This window comes from Carcharhinus amblyrhynchos, chromosome 24 (genome assembly GCF_965287045.1).
Source record: "Carcharhinus amblyrhynchos chromosome 24, sCarAmb.v2.hapA, whole genome shotgun sequence".
NCBI lineage: Eukaryota > Metazoa > Chordata > Chondrichthyes > Carcharhiniformes > Carcharhinidae > Carcharhinus > Carcharhinus amblyrhynchos.
The window spans coordinates 44,498,552-44,517,372 of record NC_137347.1 but is presented as its reverse complement, the minus strand read 5'-3'; the positions used below and the strand labels follow the sequence as shown (position 1 = coordinate 44,517,372).

Here is an 18,821-nt window from a genome sequence, read left to right as displayed (position 1 = left end):
CAAACACTGCTCACTCACTTTACTTTCTTGATACTTTCACTAACTATATTTCTGAAATCCTCTGTAAAAGTGAAGATGAGAAATCTTCATTTACTTGTTGCAGGAACAGCCTTGTCAAGAATGAAAATTTTACCTGACAAAGAGCAAAACTATGTTGCACCTGTGATAGGAAAGATGTTGCTGTGTTTTAAAGTGCAGCAGGCAAGGTATGGTTCAATTTAAGCTTTCCTTTGTATTCATACAACAATAAGACTCTATTTTAAAATCAGCGACTCAAAAACACAATAATTTCCAAAATGTGGGTAATCTGATTGGTTGAGGTTGCTGCTTTCAAATGCTTTAGAAATAATTAAGAAAGTTGATTACACAGTTTTGCTAATTGCTTTTTAATCACCTGTCTGATCCACATTTAATCAAATGGACTTGAGTTAATGGTTTTCAACAGACTGATGTTTTCAGTCATTTTAGAAAAGCACCTTCAAGAGGAGTGACACTGCAGACATACAATAGATACACTAATTATTGCTTTAACAAGTACTTGCCACTTCCAAGTGCCAGATTTTTACTAAACTTGTATAGACATACGTACTTTTCAGTTTGCCCTTACGCAGCTTAGAATTCATAGAGACACAATGGCCAGAGCTAAATTAGCTGGGTTTATTTTGGGCGGAGTTCTCCCAAGCCCTCATCGGCATATTCGACGGCACGGATTCTTCGCCGTGCTGCAGCAAAACACATCAGCACGAAACATGTTTGGAACAATGTGGTGTGCAGATGTCAGGGCTGACCTGAATAAAGCCCAGGGCAGCCTCAGTTCAGAAAGGCGGCCACCCTGTGACCCTGAAACACCACAGCAATGAGCTGGGGAACATCTGCAAGACCTTCAAGATTCAGTTTCCCGGAGAGAGAGAGAGAGAGAGAGAGAGCGCGAGGGTCTTTTTTGCCTTCCTGCCTTGGAATGTTCCACAAGCTCCATCCTCATTCTCAGGAGGTGCACCTTCCAGCCTCAGGGCCCTCCTGGAGATCTCCTTCCAGTTTCAGGAAGTACTGCCTCTTCAATAATGAGTGATGTCAGACACCTTTTCAATTTGGCACCCGGACATGATAGTGGCTACTTGCCATCCAGGCCCAACCAGTCCAGGAAAATGGCTTTAAACATCCAGGTACATAATTAACAAGATCAGCCAGAAAGATTTGGCCTGTTTCCCTACCAACCACCACAGCGAGAAACTGTATGTTCCCACACCTGCCATGGAACTTGATGTTAAAACGGGAGAATTCCACCCTTTATCTTTGCATTGGACACGAAAAGAAATGAACAGCTCAAGCAAAATAATCCAGTCACTATACAATGGCACTTACATAGATTTCCATTTTTCTGTACAGGCCATAGTTTAGCAGCAGGTTGTGGGTCATTCGAATTCTGTGCGGTTTCATTGGATGACCCTGTCCATAGTAGTAATTCCCAACATCACCTGCATTTAACAAATGAAAAGATACAATAACAAGATATTGGCACATTGGTATACAATAAATAGTATATAAAGACTCGAAGTACAACGCATACATTAGAAACATCCGATACTTGTAAGCAAAGTTACAAGACAGTTATCATTAGCACAAGAAAAATATTAAATCTCATCCTAAAAACCTGGTTGGTAGTTATTCCTTTACATGATGTGTCATGAAAGATGACACAAATTGCATTACGATTCATTTTAAATTTGCTGATGTCACCAGGCATGAGCGAGGTGGATTTGTTAGTATTGTCCAAAGACCAATCAAGCAGGCAGAGACGCAACTATTTTCAAGACCTATTTTCAAGAAATTTAAATCCACACACAACTTTCTGAGTTAATGTGTCTTTATGCATGAATTCATGCAAGTTGTGCCACAATGATCAGGCAATTCACCCATTTGTCAGCTAGGTGTCGGATACCTGCTAAATTGAGTTAATGAAGAATCAATATGCTTTTGGTTTAACTTATGGAGAGTGCCATCCTGCTGTAAAGACACTCATTTACTAAATCCAGCACAGACACAAGTCGGTGACAGCCAAAGTTTATAGATTTCCAAATACAACCAACCAAAATACCAGTAACATCCGCTTGTCCAGCTAGGGCGAACTTATCCATTAGGACAATGATTTTAGATGACACCGGAAAAAAGCAGACAAAATTCCAATTACTAATAACTAATGCAACCCTCCAAAACCTTAACAGCTAACAACAGCTCAACAATTACCAATATCCTTAACATGTAAAACTGTCCAGCTCTGACGATCAGGTTTTTCACAGGATCACTTTGTTCCATTTTGCCTGGATAGGGACAACATAACAGAGCCATATAGACTCTGAAGTGACCAGATTTACACACCACACATACAGCTCCAAAGCTCAACATCATCCAGAACAAAGCAACACACTCGATTGGCACTCCATTCACTTACCTCACTCTCTTCATCACTGGCACAGAGTGGCAGTAGTATGTGCCATACAGAAGACGCACTTCAACTCACCAAAGCTCCTTAGATAGCACATTCCAAACCCACAATCTCTACCATCTAAAAGGATAAGGGCAGCGCTTACATTGGAACACCACCACCTGGAAGCTCTCCTCCAAAGCACTCACCATCCTGACTTGGAAAGGTATCACCATTCTTTCACAAAGTCTCAAATCCTGGAACTCACTCCCAAACTGTGGATGTGCCAACACCAGATGAAGTGCTGAGGTTCATGAAGCCAGTTCACTACCATCTTCTCAAGGACAATTAGAGATGAGAAACAAATACTAGCAAGACCAGCAATGCCTACATCCCACAAAAGAATTAATAGAAAAGCACAATGTTTTTCAAAAGCCTGAAACTTTTAAATATGAACGTTCAGAGAGTTGGATTGCTCATACATAAAATACAAAGTTAGCAAGCAATTAGGAAGGCAAATCACATGTTGGCCTTTATTACGAAGAGACTGGCTTACAAGAATGAATTTCGTTACAATTGTACAGAACGTTGGCAGCACTCCACCTGGAACAATGTGCAGGTTTGGGCTCCACATTTAAGGAAGGACAGACATCCAGTTAGAAGTTGAATTTGAAACCAATCACTTGGGCAACACCAAGGGATTTACATGAATGCTTGATTTAGCTGCACAGATCCTAGATTTAGCTATCTAGATGAGTCCATTGACTGACCAGCCACCCCCGACCTGTTGCTTTGACATGAATGGGGGTATAAGAACATAAGAAATAGGAGCAGGAGTAGGCCATCTAGCCCTTCGAGCCTGTCCCGCCATTCAATAAGATCATGGCTGATCTGTCATGGCTCAGTTACACTTTCCCACCTTCTCCCCATAACCCTTAATCCCCTTGCCTATCAAAAACCTATCTACCCGCATCTTAAATATATTTAGCGAGGCAGCCTTCACCACTTCAATGGGCAGAGAATTCCAGAGATTCACCACCCTTTGAGAGAAGAAGTTCCTCCTCAACTCCGTTCTAAACTGCACCCCCCCCCCCATCTTGAGGCTGTGCCCTCTAGTCCTATTGTCCTTTCTGAGCGGGAAGAGCCTCTCCACCTCTATCCTATCCATCCCATTCATCATCTTATATGTCTCAATGAGATCTCCCCTCATTCTTCTAAACTCTAACGAGTACAAGCCTAGTTTATTCAGCCTCTCCGCATAGTTCAACCCCCTCAACTCCGGTATCAGCCTAGTAAACCTCCTCTGCACTCCCTCCAAGGCCAAAATATCCTTGCCTAAGTGCGGCGACCAAAACTGCACACAGTACTCCAGCTGCGGCCTCACCAGTGCCCTGTACAGTTGCAGCAAGACCTCCCTACTTTTATATTCAATCCCCCTCACTATGAAGGCCAGCATCCCATTCATTTTCCTGACCACCTGCTGCACCTGCAGGCTGGGTTTTTGCGACTCATGCACAAGGACCCCGAGGTCCCTCTGCACCGTCGCATGCTGCAGTTTTTCGCCACATAAGTAATAGTCCTTCCTACCATTATTCCTGCCAAAGTGGACAACTTCACACTTGCCAACATTAAATTCCATTTGCCAGTTCCTGGCCCATTCGCTCAGCCTAGCTAGATCCTTCTGCAGACTTTCCACATCCTCCGCACAATTTGCCGTTCCACCAATCTTGGTGTCATCGGCAAATTTCGACACCATGCACTCGGTTCCCTCCTCCAGATCATCTGTATAAATGGTAAACAGCTGAGGCCCCAGCACCGACCCCGGTGCACTCCACTAGTCACCAACCTCCAATCCGAATAGCACCCATTGACCCCCACTCTCTGCCCCCTATTTGACAGCCAATCCCCTATCCACGCTAACACCCTATCCCCAACTCCATGCCCCCTGACCTTCTGTAATAACCTCTTGTGCGGCACCTTATCAAACGCCTTCTGAAAATCAAGAAACACCACATCTACCGGCTCTCCTCTATCCACCATCCTAGACACATCCTCATAGAACTCCAATAAATTTGTCAGACACGACTTCCCCTTAACGAAACCGTGCTGCCTCTGCTCTAACAACAATTCTCCTCAAGATGCCTCGCTATTTTCTCCTTGATCACGGATTTGAGCATTTTACCTACAACAGACGTTAAACTAACCGGCCTATAATTCCCTGCCTTTTGCCTGCCACCCTTCTTAAACAACGGCGTAACATTAGCCGTTTTCCAATCTTCCGGCACTTCCCCGGAATCCAGCGACGTTTGTAAAATAATCACCAAGGCATCCACTATCACCTCCGCCATTTCTTTCAGAACCCTTGGATGCATTCCATCCGGTCCTGGGGACTTGTCCACAATCAGTATGCAGTCAGACAGGTTATGCTGTATAATTCCAAGACCCAGTGCGGCTGGGTGAGATTGGCAGATTACTCAGTCACAAGTGTGCCTCCCTAGGGAGTACTGCGAGTGAGGCTCTTCATGATATTAGTGCAGCATCAGTTCATGCAGCTCTCAGCAGGCGAGCAGATTGACATCAGGGCTTTCCTGGTCAGCATCTCTTGCCCGCCACCTTTCTCCAGTGAGTGTGCAAAGAGGCCTCAGGTGAACAGTGGGGCAGCTGATGAACTCTGATTCCTGAAAAATGTACGGTTGTCTTTTTCATGCAGTATGTGAAAAATTACCAAATTTTTGGCCAAAATACATGTGTCGACTTTTACACAGGTGCATATAGCACTTGTCTTGAAAACGGTACAGCAAAGATTCACCAGATTGGTTCCGGGGATGAGAGACTATCCTATGATGAGTTAGAGAAGTTATAGCATGAAAACAGGCCCTTCGGCCCAACTTGTCCATGCTGCCTTTTTTTAAACCCCAAGCTAGTCCCAATTTGACAATTTGCCCACATTTGACCCATATCCCTCAATACCCATCTTACCCATGTAACTGTCTAAACACTTTTTAAAAGACAAAATTGTACCTGCCTCGAGCATCATCTCTGGCAGCTTGTTCCAGACACCCACCACCCTCTGTACGAAAAAATTGCCCCTCCGGACACTTCTGTACCTTTCCCCCTCACCTTAAACCTATACCCACTCGTTTTAGGCTCCCCTATCTTTGAGAAAAGATATTGACTATCCAGCTAATCTATGCCCCTCATTATTTTATAGACTTCTATAAGATCACCCTTCAGCCTCCTACGCTCCAGACAGAAAAAGTCCCAGCCTATCCAGCCTCTCCTTATAACTCAATCCATCAATCAAACCTGGCAGCATCTTAGTAAATCTTTTCTGCACTCTTTCCAGTTTAATAATATTCTTTCTATAATAGGATGACCAGAACTGCACACAGTATTCCAAATGTGGCCTTCCCAATGTCTTGTACAACTTCAACAAGATGTACCAACTCCTATATTCAATGTTCTGACCAATGAAACCAAGCATGCCAAATGCTTTCTTCACCACTCTCTCCACCTGTGACTCCACTTTCAAGGAACTACGATCCTGTACCCACTAGATTCTTTGTTCCGTAACTCTCCCCAACACCCCACCATTAATTGGTTAAGTCCTGCCCTGGTTCAATCTACCAAAATGCATCACCTCGCATTTATCTAAATTAAACTCCACCTGCAGTTCATCAGCCCACTGGCCCAATTAATTTAGCTCCCGTTGTAATCCGAGATAACCTTCGTCACTGTCCACTATGCCACCAATCTTGGTGTCACCGGCAAACTTACTAACCATGCCTCCAATATTCTCGTCCAAATCATTAATATAAATGACAAATAACATTGGACCAAGCACTGATCCCTGAGGCACACCACTGGTCACAGGCCTTCAGTTTGAAAAACAACCCTCTACAACCATCTTCTGGCTTTTGTCATCAAGTCAATTTTGTATCCGTTTAGCTACCTCACCCTGGGTCCCATGAGATTTAACCTTATGCAACAACCTACCATGCGGTACCTTACTAAGGTCCATGTAGACATCATCAATTGCACTGCTCTCATCTATCTTCTTGGTTACCCCTTCAAAAAACTCAATCAAACTTGTGATACGTGGTTTTCCACTAACAAAGCCAAGCTGACTGCCCCTAATCAGTCCTTGAGTCTCTTAATGCCTGAAGACCCTGTCTCTCAAAATACCTTCCAACTTACCCACCACGGATGTGAGGCTCATTAGCCTGCAGCCCTTTTTAAACAAAGGCACATTTGCCACCCTCCAATCTTCAGCAACTCACCTACGTCTATTGATGATTCAAATATCTCGGCTAGGAGACCCGCAATTCCTCTCTAGCGTGCCACAAAGTCCTTGGATACACTTCATTAGGTCCCGGGGATTTATCTATCTTGATGCGCTTTAAGACTTCCAGCAGCACCTCCTCTGTAAAATGTGCACTCCTCCATCACTATTTATTTCCCCAAGTTCCCTAACATCCATGCTTTTCTCAACAGTGAATACTGATGAGAAATATTCATTTAGGATCTCACCCATCTCTTTTGAATCTGCACATGAATGACCTTGTTGATCCTCAAGAGACTGTACTCTCTCCCTTGTTACTCTTTTGCCTTTTATGTATTTTCGGAAGCTCTTTGGCTTCTCCTTTGCCTTATCAGCCAAAACAATATTGTGTCCCCTTTTTGCCCTCCTGATTTCTCTCTTAACTCGACTCCTACACCCCCTATACTTTCCAAGGGATTCACTTGATCCCAGCTGCCTATGCAAGTAATGTGTCTCCTTCTTCTTTTTGACCAGGACTTCAATATCTTGAGTCATCCAGAGTTCCCTACTTCTACCAGCCTTGCCCTTCAGTCTGAGAGGAACATGCTTATCCTAAATGCTGGTTAATACACGTCTGAAAGTCTCCCACTTACCAGATGTCCCTTTGCCTTCTCACAGACTCCCCCAATCAACTGTTGAAGGTTCCTGCCTGATATCATCAGAACTGGCCTTGCCCCAATTTAGAATTTTAACTTTTGGGCCAGAACTATCATTCTCCATAGCTATCTTAAAACTAATAGAATTATGGTCACTGGTCCTAAAGTGATCCTTCACTAACACTTCTGTCATCTGCCCTCCCTTATTTCCCAGAGTAAACTGAACAGAAGAACTGAACAGAAGTGCTAGGAGCAGGAATAGACAATTCAGCCTGTTCCACCATTCCAAATGATCACGGCCAATCTCATCTCGCCCTCGTCTCCACTTTCCTGCCCGTTATCCATAACCCGTTATTAACGAAACATCTATCTCCTCCTTAAATTTACTCAATCTCCCGGCATCCACCACATTCTGGGGTAGTGAATTTCAGATTCACCATCCTTCGAAAGGATTAGTCTCACCACATCTGTTTTATATCTGCTATTCCAAATCCAAAAACTTTGAACTCTTGTTCTAGAAGATGAAACAACCACTCTACATCTACTTTGTCAATCGCTTTTATCATCTTCTATACGTCAATTAGATCTCCCCTCATTCTTTTAAACTCTATAGAGAATATAGGCCTAAACTGCCCAATCTCTCTACATAAGACAAACCCCCCCATCTCTGGAATCAATCTAGTGAGCCTCCTCTGAACTGCCTGCAATGCCACTACAGCCTTTCTCAAATAAGGAGACTAAAACTGGACACAGTGCTCCAGGTGCAATCTCACCAACACCCTGTATAGTTGCAGTAATTTTTCATCAAAATTCCAACTGCTTTCCTTATTACGTGCTGAGAGTGCATAGCTTTCTGTGATTCATGCATGAGGATGAACCTTCACCTGTTAATTCAAGATGGCACCAGAGCGAGGGAACGTCTTACAAGCTGTGCCCAGCATACACTCTAATTCTGTCTTTTACTCTCATTCTACACTTCTAAGCTTTATGCTAACTCTTTTAAACTCTCTAACAATGCTTTAATTCAATCTCTTACATGTACTATTGACTGAAGAATAGTTTCTTCCCCGCTGCCATTGGACTTTTGAATGGATTAAGCTGATCTTTCTCTACACTCTAGCTACGGCAGTAAGACTACATTCTACACCCTTTTGTTTCCTTCTCTATGTACAGTATGCTATGACTATATAGCGCTCAAGAAACAATGCATTTCACTGTATACTAATACCTGTGACAATAAATCAAATCTGATCCTTCTGCACTGAAGCACTCTGAAGTTTCTCTCCGTAGTAAGATGCCTTTCCATTTTTCCAACCAAAACGGATAACCTCACACTTACCCACGTTAAACTCCATCTGCCACATTTTGATCTACTCACCTAACTTATCTATAACCATTTGTAAATTTATTTTCTCAGTGCAATTTATTATACCACCCATTGAGTGTCATCTGCAAATTTAGCTATAGTACCTTCTAACCCTGTGTCCAAGTCATTAATATCGATTGTAAATAGCTGGCGCCCAAAGACTGAACCCTGTGGCACCCACCTAGTTAAATCGTGCCAACCAGAAGGCAACCCATTTCTCCAAGCTCGGTGCCTTCTGCTAATTATCCAAGCTAATAAATTCCTTCTAACCCCATGTGATTTTATCTTGTGTACTGCCCTTCTATGTGGCATCTCATCAAAAGTCTTCCTGAAGTCCAGCTATAATACATCTATAGGATCCCTATTATCCACTTGGCTTGCTACATCAAAGCGTTTGATAAGGCTCCCCATGGTAGGCTCATGAAGAAAGTAAGGAGGTGTGGGATAGAGGGAAATTTGGCCAATTGGATAAGTAACTGGCTATCTCATGGAAGACAGACAGTGGTGGTGGATGGAAAATGTTCAGACTGGAGACCAGTTACCAGCGGTGTACCACAGGGATCAGTGCTGGGTCCTCTGCTATTTGTGATTTTTATCAATGACTTGGAGGAGGAGGCTGAAGGGTGGGTCAGTAAATTTGCTGATGACACCAAGATTGGAGGAGTATTGGATGAGGTGGAGGGTTGCTGTAGTCTGCAAAGAGGCATTGATAGGAGCTGGGCCAAAAAATGGCAGATGGAGTTTAATCACGATAAGTGCGAGGTGATTCATTTTGGTAGGACAAATTTGAATGCAGGGTTAATGGCAGGGTTCTGAGGAATGTGGAGGAACAGAGAGATCTTGGGGTTCATATCCTTATATGTATAAACACAAGTTTAAGGTGCTGGGGAGTAGGTACAGAGGAGATATCAGGGGTACGTTTTTCACTCAGAGGGTAGTGGGTGAGTGGAATTGGTTGCCATTAGTGGTGGTGAAGGCAAATTCAATAGTGTCTTTTAAGAGACTTCTGGATGAGTACATGGGATTTAATGGGATTGAGGGTTATAGATAGGCCTAGTAGGTAGGGATACAATCAGTGCAACTTGTGGACCGAAGGGCCCGTTTGTGCTGTAGTTTTTCTATGTTCTATATCCACAGATCTCTGAAGGTTGCCAATCTCAAGCGGCTAGAGCTGTGAAGAAGGCCAATAGTGTGCTAGCGTTTATTAACAGGTGGTCTGAGTTTAAGAACTGTGAGGTTATGCCGCAACGTACAGGACCTTGGTGAGACCACATTTGGAATATTGTGTGCAGTTCTGGTCACCTCACTATAAGAAGGATGTGGAAGCATTGGAGAGAGTGCAGAGGAGATTTACCAGGATGCAGTCTGGTTTGGAGGGTAGGTCTTGAGGAAAGGTTGAAGGAGCTAGAGCTTTTCTCTTTAAAGCAGAGGAGGATAAGAGGCGACTTAATAGGGTTTATAAGATGATGAAGGTGATCGATTGAGTGGACGTTCAGAGACTATTTCATCGGGGGGACGTAACTATAAGGTTCACGGTGGGAGATATAGGAGGGATGTCCGAGGTAGATTCTTACTCAGAGTGGTTGGGGTATGGAATGGACAGCCTACTGTGATAGTGGAGTCGGACACTTCAGGAACTTTCAAGCGGTTATCGGATAGGCACATGTAGCACACCAGAACGATAGGGAGTGATAGCTTGATCTTGGTTTCGGACAAAGCTTGGCACAACATTGATGGCCGAAGGGCCTGTACTGTTCTACGTTCTATAAAGAGTCCTAGGAAATTAGTCAAAAGTGATTTGCCCTTCATAAAACCATGTTGAATTGGGCTAATATTCTCTGGAGAATAAAGGTGATCGCACTGAAACCTACAAGAACATGCACAGGTTTTACAAGATAGAGGTTGCTTCGGTTGGCTAGAGAATATGGGGTTGATCATCTAGGACTGAGAGGAGGAGAAAATACTTCTCTCAAATGGGTTGTGAATCTGGGGCATTCTCTAGCCAAGTGGGTTGTGGTGGTTTCACTATTGAACTTATTTAAGAGGGAGATAGCCAAATTACTGGTCTCTCAGGGAATCTCTTTAGGAAATGGGCAGGAAAATGGAGATGAGGCAGAGGATCATCAATGGTCTTACGAAATGGAGTTGGCTCAAAGCGTCACATGGCTTATTCCTGCTCCTATTTATTTTGTTTCATGCAGGATAATCATTTGGGCACACCTTGTATATCTTTATTTACACTGGATATTTATTATCCATGAAGGAAGACCAAAAGTCTGGCCCATCAGAACTCTACAGCCTTCACAATACTTACTGCCCCCTGATGAGCACTTGAAATTCCATAACATAGAAGGCTCCACACCAAGTATTGAAAATGGAATTAGTATAAATAGATTCATAATGGTTGGCACTGATATGGTGGATCAAAGGGCCTCTTTTTGTGCTGTGACTCTAATTCCCTAGTTTTGGAATGGATGAAATACAGCAGATGCTTCTGGCATCCCGTGTTCCACGCCACACAGACAAATATCACGGCCATCCTGGCTAGAATCAGCAAACTCAGCTGTCCAGAAAGCGGGCTAGAAGCCTGATGACTTGGATACTGGATTGTTGCAAAACCCATCCACTTAAAAAAACACTTCTATATATAACAATCCATGAACAAAAACAGGGGAAAGATTTGCTAAAGTTCACACCAGTGGGATTCTCTGGGCCTGGTGCAGTGAACAGAGATTTGGCTGAGCACCAAATTCTTTGTCTTTGATGGCAGCAGCAATGAGGTGTGAACGGCTGAGGGATTGCATTAAGGAGTCTTTGAGTAAGAAACCAAATATTCTAAATGTGGAAACTTTAAAAAGAGTAAATGTTGGAAACGTTCATGGTGGCATCTTGGCAAGGGAAACAGAATTGGGTGGGGGGCACATTCTCAAAATATGGGATCTCTCAGCCAATAAAGAGGAAGTTCTTCTTTCAGAGAATCATTAATCTCTACTCAAGACAGGTTAGATCATTGAATATATTCACAGCTGAGGTGGACAGAATGTTGATCTACAGGTCAAATTGAGGGTGCTGGAGAGCAGGCATGAAAATGGGAGTGGAGGCCACAATCATCAGCCATGGTCTTGCTAAATGGGGAGCAGGGTGAAAGGGCTGAATAGCTTCCTCCTGCTTATACTTCTCACAAGTTTCATCAGAAATTTGAGCACTGGCTCCACTTCTCATAGTAAGAAGTCTCACAACACCAGGTTAAAGTCCAACAGGTTTATTTGGTGGCACAAGCTCCTTCAGGAACAACACTCTGAAAGTTTATGCTACCAAATAAACCTGTTGGACTTTAATCTGGTGTTGAGAGACTTCTTACTGTGCTTACCCCAGTCCAACTCTGGCATCTTCACTCCATTTCTCATTCCAGATACATACTACTAGTATTCCAAAGAACAAACATCAGTACAGCACAGGAACAGGCCCTTTGGCCCACCAAGACTGCACTGATACATGGCTTCTATCCCTCTGTTCATGTTTTCCACCACCTTCACTGGTAGCACTTTCCAGGCATCCTCGGTGTGAAAAACTTTCCGAGCACCTGGTCCCTTATCATTCCCCCTCCCAACCGTCCCAGCACTAACATACAGGTTCTTTGGAAAAATATAGGAAACTGATCATTCTTTTTTGTGCCCCCCACCCAACCAACCAACTACGCAAATAGACTGAGCAGAAATGGGGACAATGGTGAGACTAACTCAATGTATGAAGGCTCCTCTGGAGCAGGCAGCACTGGGTGTTGGGGAGCTGATCCCCGGCCGGGGGGTGGGGGGGGAAGCTGATCCCCGGCCGGGGGGGAGGGGAGCTGAGCTGAGCTGATCCCCGGCCGGGGAGATGGGGGGGGGGGGGGGGGGAGGAGAGGGGAGCTGATCCCCGGCCGGGGGGTGGGGGGGGGAGGGGAGCTGATCCTCGGCCGCGGTGGGGGGGGGGGGTGGTGGGAGGGGGAGGAAGGGGAGCTGATCCCCGGCCGGGGGGGTGGGGGAGGGGAGCTGATCCCCGGCCGGGGGGGTGGGGGAGGGGAGCTGATCCCCGGCCGGGGGGGTGGGGGAGGGGAGCTGATCCCCGGCCGGGGGGGGGGGGGTGAAATGGGGTTCTGCTGGATCCATGCAGCCACTTGGGGAGATTCCCTGGCTGGAGCACTGCCCCCCCCTCCCCAGGCCCTCAGCAATAAGGGGAGCCCCCAGGGGGAAGCCTGGCCTTTACACAGAGGGAGCTTCACCCCACAGCCGGGCCCCCAGACCCGCGGCCTGCTGACCCCCGCGGGCCCGCCGCTCCCGGCCCCCGGGGAGGACGCGGGAGGGAGGCCGGTCCGGACAGGCGGGGGAATGGGGGAGTCTCTCCGCGCCCAGGCCCCGGCCTTACCGTCATAGTAATAGCAGACCTTCTTCTTGCCGCCGCCCTGGGCCAGCGCCATTTTACCCGCGGCCTCCTGCTCCCGCACAACCTAACTCGCTGCTGGGGACCGGCCCCGCGTCAGCCTGACTGACAGGGGTCTGGACCAATCACAACGCCGTATCCCAGGAGGGCCTGCCCACAAACTCTGTGACGTCCGCGCTCTCAGCCAATAGAAAGTGGGAAGGGCGGGACCATGCAGCTAGCAGGGTAGGCTGCACCGGGCCCGCTGCTGCCCCCTGATGGCGGGGAGATGGCGTTACTCCCAGTGCGGGGGCGGGGAGCTCTTGTGGGGAGGTAGATAACCTTACAAAGGTTTACAACCAAAGCACTGAAATTAATTGAAGTGGACATGGTTTTAATTCACCCAAAATGCAGTTATATCCAAAACTCTGCAGATTTGATTACTTTCTAAGTGAGTTGGTGCAATCCAGAATGCTCCCAATTGTGGGAGACAGTATTCCCAACCCCTGATCAGCACAAAGGAATACTGGTAGTCAATACAAAGGAAATTAGTAAGGATCTGAAAGAGTAATGAAAAATTAGGACTGCTTGGAGACAAAGCAGCCATCTCATGTAATTGTTGGAGAGGAAATGGGGGCTCTTTATTAAGTCATTTTTAAATAGAAAAGTTACAGGATAGATGGAGACCATTTGACCAGTTGTGCCTCTGCAAAGAGAACTCAACTCGTCCCCACATCCCTGCATTGCCCTACAAAGCTTCTCCAAATAGGACCAGGAATACGAGAGGTGGATATGTAAATGCCTGTTGAATTAAGAAAATCAATGGATAAATTAAACATAAGAAGTCAAATACAATAACATAACTTAAAAGGGAATTGAATAAGTAGTTGAAAATAAGGAATATAAAAATGATGTGGGTAATGTGCAGGGCTTGGTGTGGATAAATGCAGTTGAAGAATCTGTACCAGAAAGGATATGATAGACTAAATGGTCATTTTCATTTTTTGTAAGTTATAAAATGAATAATGCGGCATGTGAATTTCAGTGCTGTTGTGATGCCAGGTATGTAGGCTATACAAGCTCATGAATGGTGCATTGTATCAAGTAGCACAAAGATGCGCAAGTTACATGAATTGGCCACGCTAAATTGCCTGTTCTTGTCCCAAGATACGAAGGATAGAGGGGTTAGCCTTGGCAAATGTGTGCAGTTACGGCGATAGGGTGTTGGGGGAGGCGTGCATAAGATACTGGGCAGGAATTTACAGCCTCACTCATCCCAAAATCATAAAATTCCAACCGAGGTGAACAGACTGACCCATGCCCCATCCTTGCCCACTCCGATTCCTGTGGCAGGCAAACTGGTAAAATTCTGGCCACTATGTCAGAGAGTCAATGCAGACTCGATGGGCCAAATGGCCTATTCTGCACTGCAGGGATCCCCCCGCCACCCCGGTCCAATTCTGTGAGCACACCCCTTTGACAGCTTGCAACAGGAAAAGCACTGACTATATCGAACCAGCCCAATGTTTGCAAACTCAAAACAGTGTCCAAAATTACTTGTGATTCTACAATTGGACAACACTTGTTAAACAATCCTGAAGGTACTAAGAATTACACTGAAAAACCAATTTAACGTTATTAGTTGGACTCACATTGTGGCTCACTTATGCATGCTGGAAGCTACATACTTTCACATGCTTTGTAGACAGAATGGATATGTTCGTACTTTGCACATTTTAACTTGGGGGACAGCCATTACCTGGTTCATTCCCCAGAGCAATGCCTCAACCAGAGTTGATCTGCCTAGCTTAAATTTTAATAAAAGTTTGGCAGTTAACTGTTCCTTGATGCATTCTCCATGGCAGTGCCTCAATCAGTCAGAGTCCACTTGCCAACCAATCAGCAGCCTCTTCTCATGCAATATGAATTGCTGTTCCCTTTACTGTTGGTATTCTTGCGATTCTGTCCTGATGAATGCAAGATGAAAAGCTTTGACAGCATCTCTCTTTCTTCAGCAATACTCAAATTCTATACAGTAAACAACTGTTAATTCATATAATTACATCAATTTCGAGAAGACTGTACTAAGATAAGAAAAACAACTTTCAGGAAAGACCATATAGCCTGTTGCATACAATTATGATGAATTCTGCCATCAGAATGTACACAGTCTTCTTGACCCAACCTGAAACTCAGGTAATCTTCCAAGAGAGATGCGAGAAATCCAGGAAGATCATGTTCCATACCGTCAGGTAATCCAAACTAATCTAGGAGACCACTCTGGAGCTGATTAAATGTTATCAGCGTCATATCTCATACAAAGAGATCTCTGACCCAGTCAGAAATTAATCCAGCTTTCCTTTGAACAAATCCGGCCATCAGTGATCACACAACACAGCGTGTCCCAGTAATTGATTCCAGAGCTCTTCTATTACTTTGGAGAAGAAGAATCTCGTAACATCTCAACTACTTCTGTCCTTAATTATTTAATTGACCACAATCAAATTATCTCTAATAAGAAAAGGTGGTTCACAACAAATGTCAGAAGCAAGATTCAGTTAATCAGGAAGATAATGAAAAATATGAGAATAAACTAAAACATGGGAAGCAAAGAGAAGTTATGTGAAAAAAATACAGGAAACATTGAAATGAATATTAAAATGTGTTACAAATAAATGAAGTGTAAGATTAGTTAGAAGAGAAATGGACTTGCAGCATTGAGGACCCAGAGGGAAGGAAGAGAGCAAGGTTAAAATACTAAATGAAGGTCTTCAATTATGAGAGGAGGTTGGATAATTCAGATGAGTTTTCTTTGAAACAGAGAAGGTTATGAGATAACTTGATGAAAGTTTTCAAAATGTTGTGAAATTTGGATAGATTAGAGAGCTATATTGTAGGATGGAGGATACCTCAGGAGATTATGAGAGCAAACACAAAAGGCCATACATTAAGTATGGGTGATTTTAATCTTCATGTGAATTTAGAAAATCAAATTGATAGAGATGGTCATGAGGATGGATTCATGGACTGTATTCGGGACAGTTTCCGAGAACAATCAAGGATTCAGGCTATTTTGGATCTGGCAATGTTAATGAGGCAGGTTTGAAAAAACAAGCACAGAATGAAAGATCCCCAGGGAAACAGTAACCACAACATGGTGGAATTTAGCATTCAGATTGAGAGTGAGAAACTTGGATCAGTAACAACAGTGCTACAATGAAATAAGGGTAATTACAAAGGAATGACAGCAAAGTTGATTGGAGTGAACTGGTAAAAGGAGTTTAGCAGAAAAGACAGATGATCAACAAAGGCAGATGTTTATGAAAATAGTCAAGACTCACAACCAAGATATATCTCAGAGAGGAAGAAAGATCTTGGGAAGGAGATACGTAAACCATGGTTAACAAAGAAAGTTAGAGCATAGAACTCCCAAGTGCAGAAGGAGGCCATTTGTCCCATCAAGTCTGCACCAACTTTCCAACAGAGCATCTTATCCAGGCCAAATCCCATAACACCACATTTTTACCATGGCTAATCCAACCAACCTACATATCTTGGGACACAAAGGGACAATTTAGCATGGCCAATCCACCCAGCCTGCACATCTTTGGATATCTTAAGAATAGTATTAAAGTGAAAGAAAAAAACATACCACATGTTCAAGATTAGTGGTAAGTTAGAGGATTGAGAAAGTTCTAAAAACTAACAAAAGATGACCAAAGATAATAAAGAACAAGATGATGAACTATGAAAGTAAACTGACAAGGAATATTAAAATGGACAGTTGAGTTTCTTCAGATATATAAAAAGGAGAAGAGAGTCCAAAGTAAACAAAGAGAATGAAACTGGAGAAATAATAATGGGGAACCAGTAAATCGCAAAGAGTTAAATAAATACCTTGCGTCAGTCCTCATTGTCAAAGACACTAAAAGCATTTCAAAAGTACTAAATAATAAAGGGGCAGTGGGAGGGTGGAGGGAGAAAATAAATACAACATAACCTCTGTGACTCAATGGCAACCATCACTAGAGAAAAAGTCTGGGAAACCAATTGGGCTAAAAGCTAACATGTGCCCACAACCTGATAAGTTAAATCTCAGGATATGAAAAGCAGTAGTTACAGAGATAGTGGATCAAAAGGTAGTAATTTTCCAAGAATTCTTAAATTCTGGAAAAGTCCTGGGAGATAGGAAAACTGCCAATATAACACACTTATTAAGAACATAAGAACATAAGAAATAGGAGCAGGAGTAGGCCAACTAGCCCTTCGAGCCTCCCTACTTTTATATTCAATCCCCCTCGCTATGAAGGCCAGCATCCCATTCGCCTTCCTGATCACCTGCTGCACCTGCAAGCTGGGTTTTTGCAACTCATGCACAAGGACCCCGAGGTCCCTCTGCACCGTCGCCTGCTGCAGTTTTTCTCCATGCAAGTAATAATCCTTCCTACCATTATTCCTACCAAAGTGGACCACCTCGCATTTGCCAATATTAAATTCCATTTGCCATTTCCTGGCCCATTCGCCCAGCCTATCTAGATCCTTCTGTAGACTCTCCACACCCTCCGCACAATTTGCCTTTCCACCAATCTTGGTGTCATCAGCAAATTTCGACACCCTACACTTGGTTCCCTCCTCCAGATCATCTATATAAATGGTAAATAGCTGAGGCCCCAGCACCGACCCCTGGGGCACTCCACTAGTCACCATCCGCCAATCCGAATAGCACCCATTGACCCCCACTCTCTGCCTCCTATTTGACAACCAGTCCTCTATCCACGCTAACACCCTACCCCCAACTCCATGCCCCCTGACCTTCTGCAATAACCTCTTGTGAGGTACCTTGTCAAATGCCTTCTGAAAATCAAGAAAGACCACATCCACCGGCTCTCCTCTATCCACTGCCCTAGACACATCCTCATAGAACTCCAGTAAATTTGTCAGACACGACTTCCCTTTAACGAAACCGTGCTGCGTCTGCTCTATCAAGCAATTCCTCTCAAGATGCCTCGCAATTTCCTCCTTGATGACGGATTCTAACATTTTACCTACCACAGACGTTAAACTAACCGGCCTATAATTCCCCGCCTTTTGCCTGGCACCCTTCTTAAACAACGGCGTAACATTAGCCGCTTTCCAATCATCCGGCACTTCCCTGGAATCCAGCGACATCTGGAAAATAACCACCAAGGCATCCACTATCACCTCTGCCATTTCTTTCAGAACCCTCGGATGCATTCCATCCAGTCCTGGGGACATGTCCACAATCAGCCCCTCCAGTCTGTCGAGCACCGCCTCTCTAGTAACAGTAATGTCATTGAGACCCTCCAGTCCTACCACCTTTCCATCTCTAACACCCGGCAAATTATTCAAAAAGAGAAGGAAACAATAAATAGGTAACTATAGACCAGTTAGTTTAATATCTGTTATTGGGAAAATGTTGGAATCCATTATAAAGGATAAAAAGCAGAGCATTTAGAACATAGAACAGTACAGTACAATACAGGCCCTTCAGTCCTCAATGTTGTGCTGAGCTATGTCCAAACCCAAGATCAAGCTATCCCACTCTCTTTCATTCTGGTGTGCTCCATGTGCCTATCCAATAACTGCTCGAAAGTTCCTAAAGTGTCCGACTGCACTATCACAGCAGGCAGTGCATTCCACACCCCAACCACTCTCTGAGTGAAGCATCTACCTCGGACATCCCTTCTATATTTCCCA

At 44.3% G+C, this 18,821-nt stretch overlaps 1 protein-coding gene across 1 annotated transcript in view; it reads right to left on the bottom strand.

Annotated features, from left to right (window-relative positions):
• hdac1 (histone deacetylase 1) overlaps positions 1-13,222 on the bottom strand; it is a 42,205-nt gene extending 28,983 nt beyond the window's left edge. The window contains exons 1-2 of the mRNA XM_080211282.1: positions 13,110-13,222; positions 1,363-1,475 (exon numbers count right to left, since the gene is read on the bottom strand). Of these exons, the coding sequence (XP_080067408.1) occupies positions 1,363-1,475; positions 13,110-13,161 (165 nt within the window). The 5' untranslated portion in view covers positions 13,162-13,222. The remainder of the gene's footprint in view (positions 1-1,362; positions 1,476-13,109) is intronic.
• Between the last annotated feature and the right edge of the window lie 5,599 nt (positions 13,223-18,821).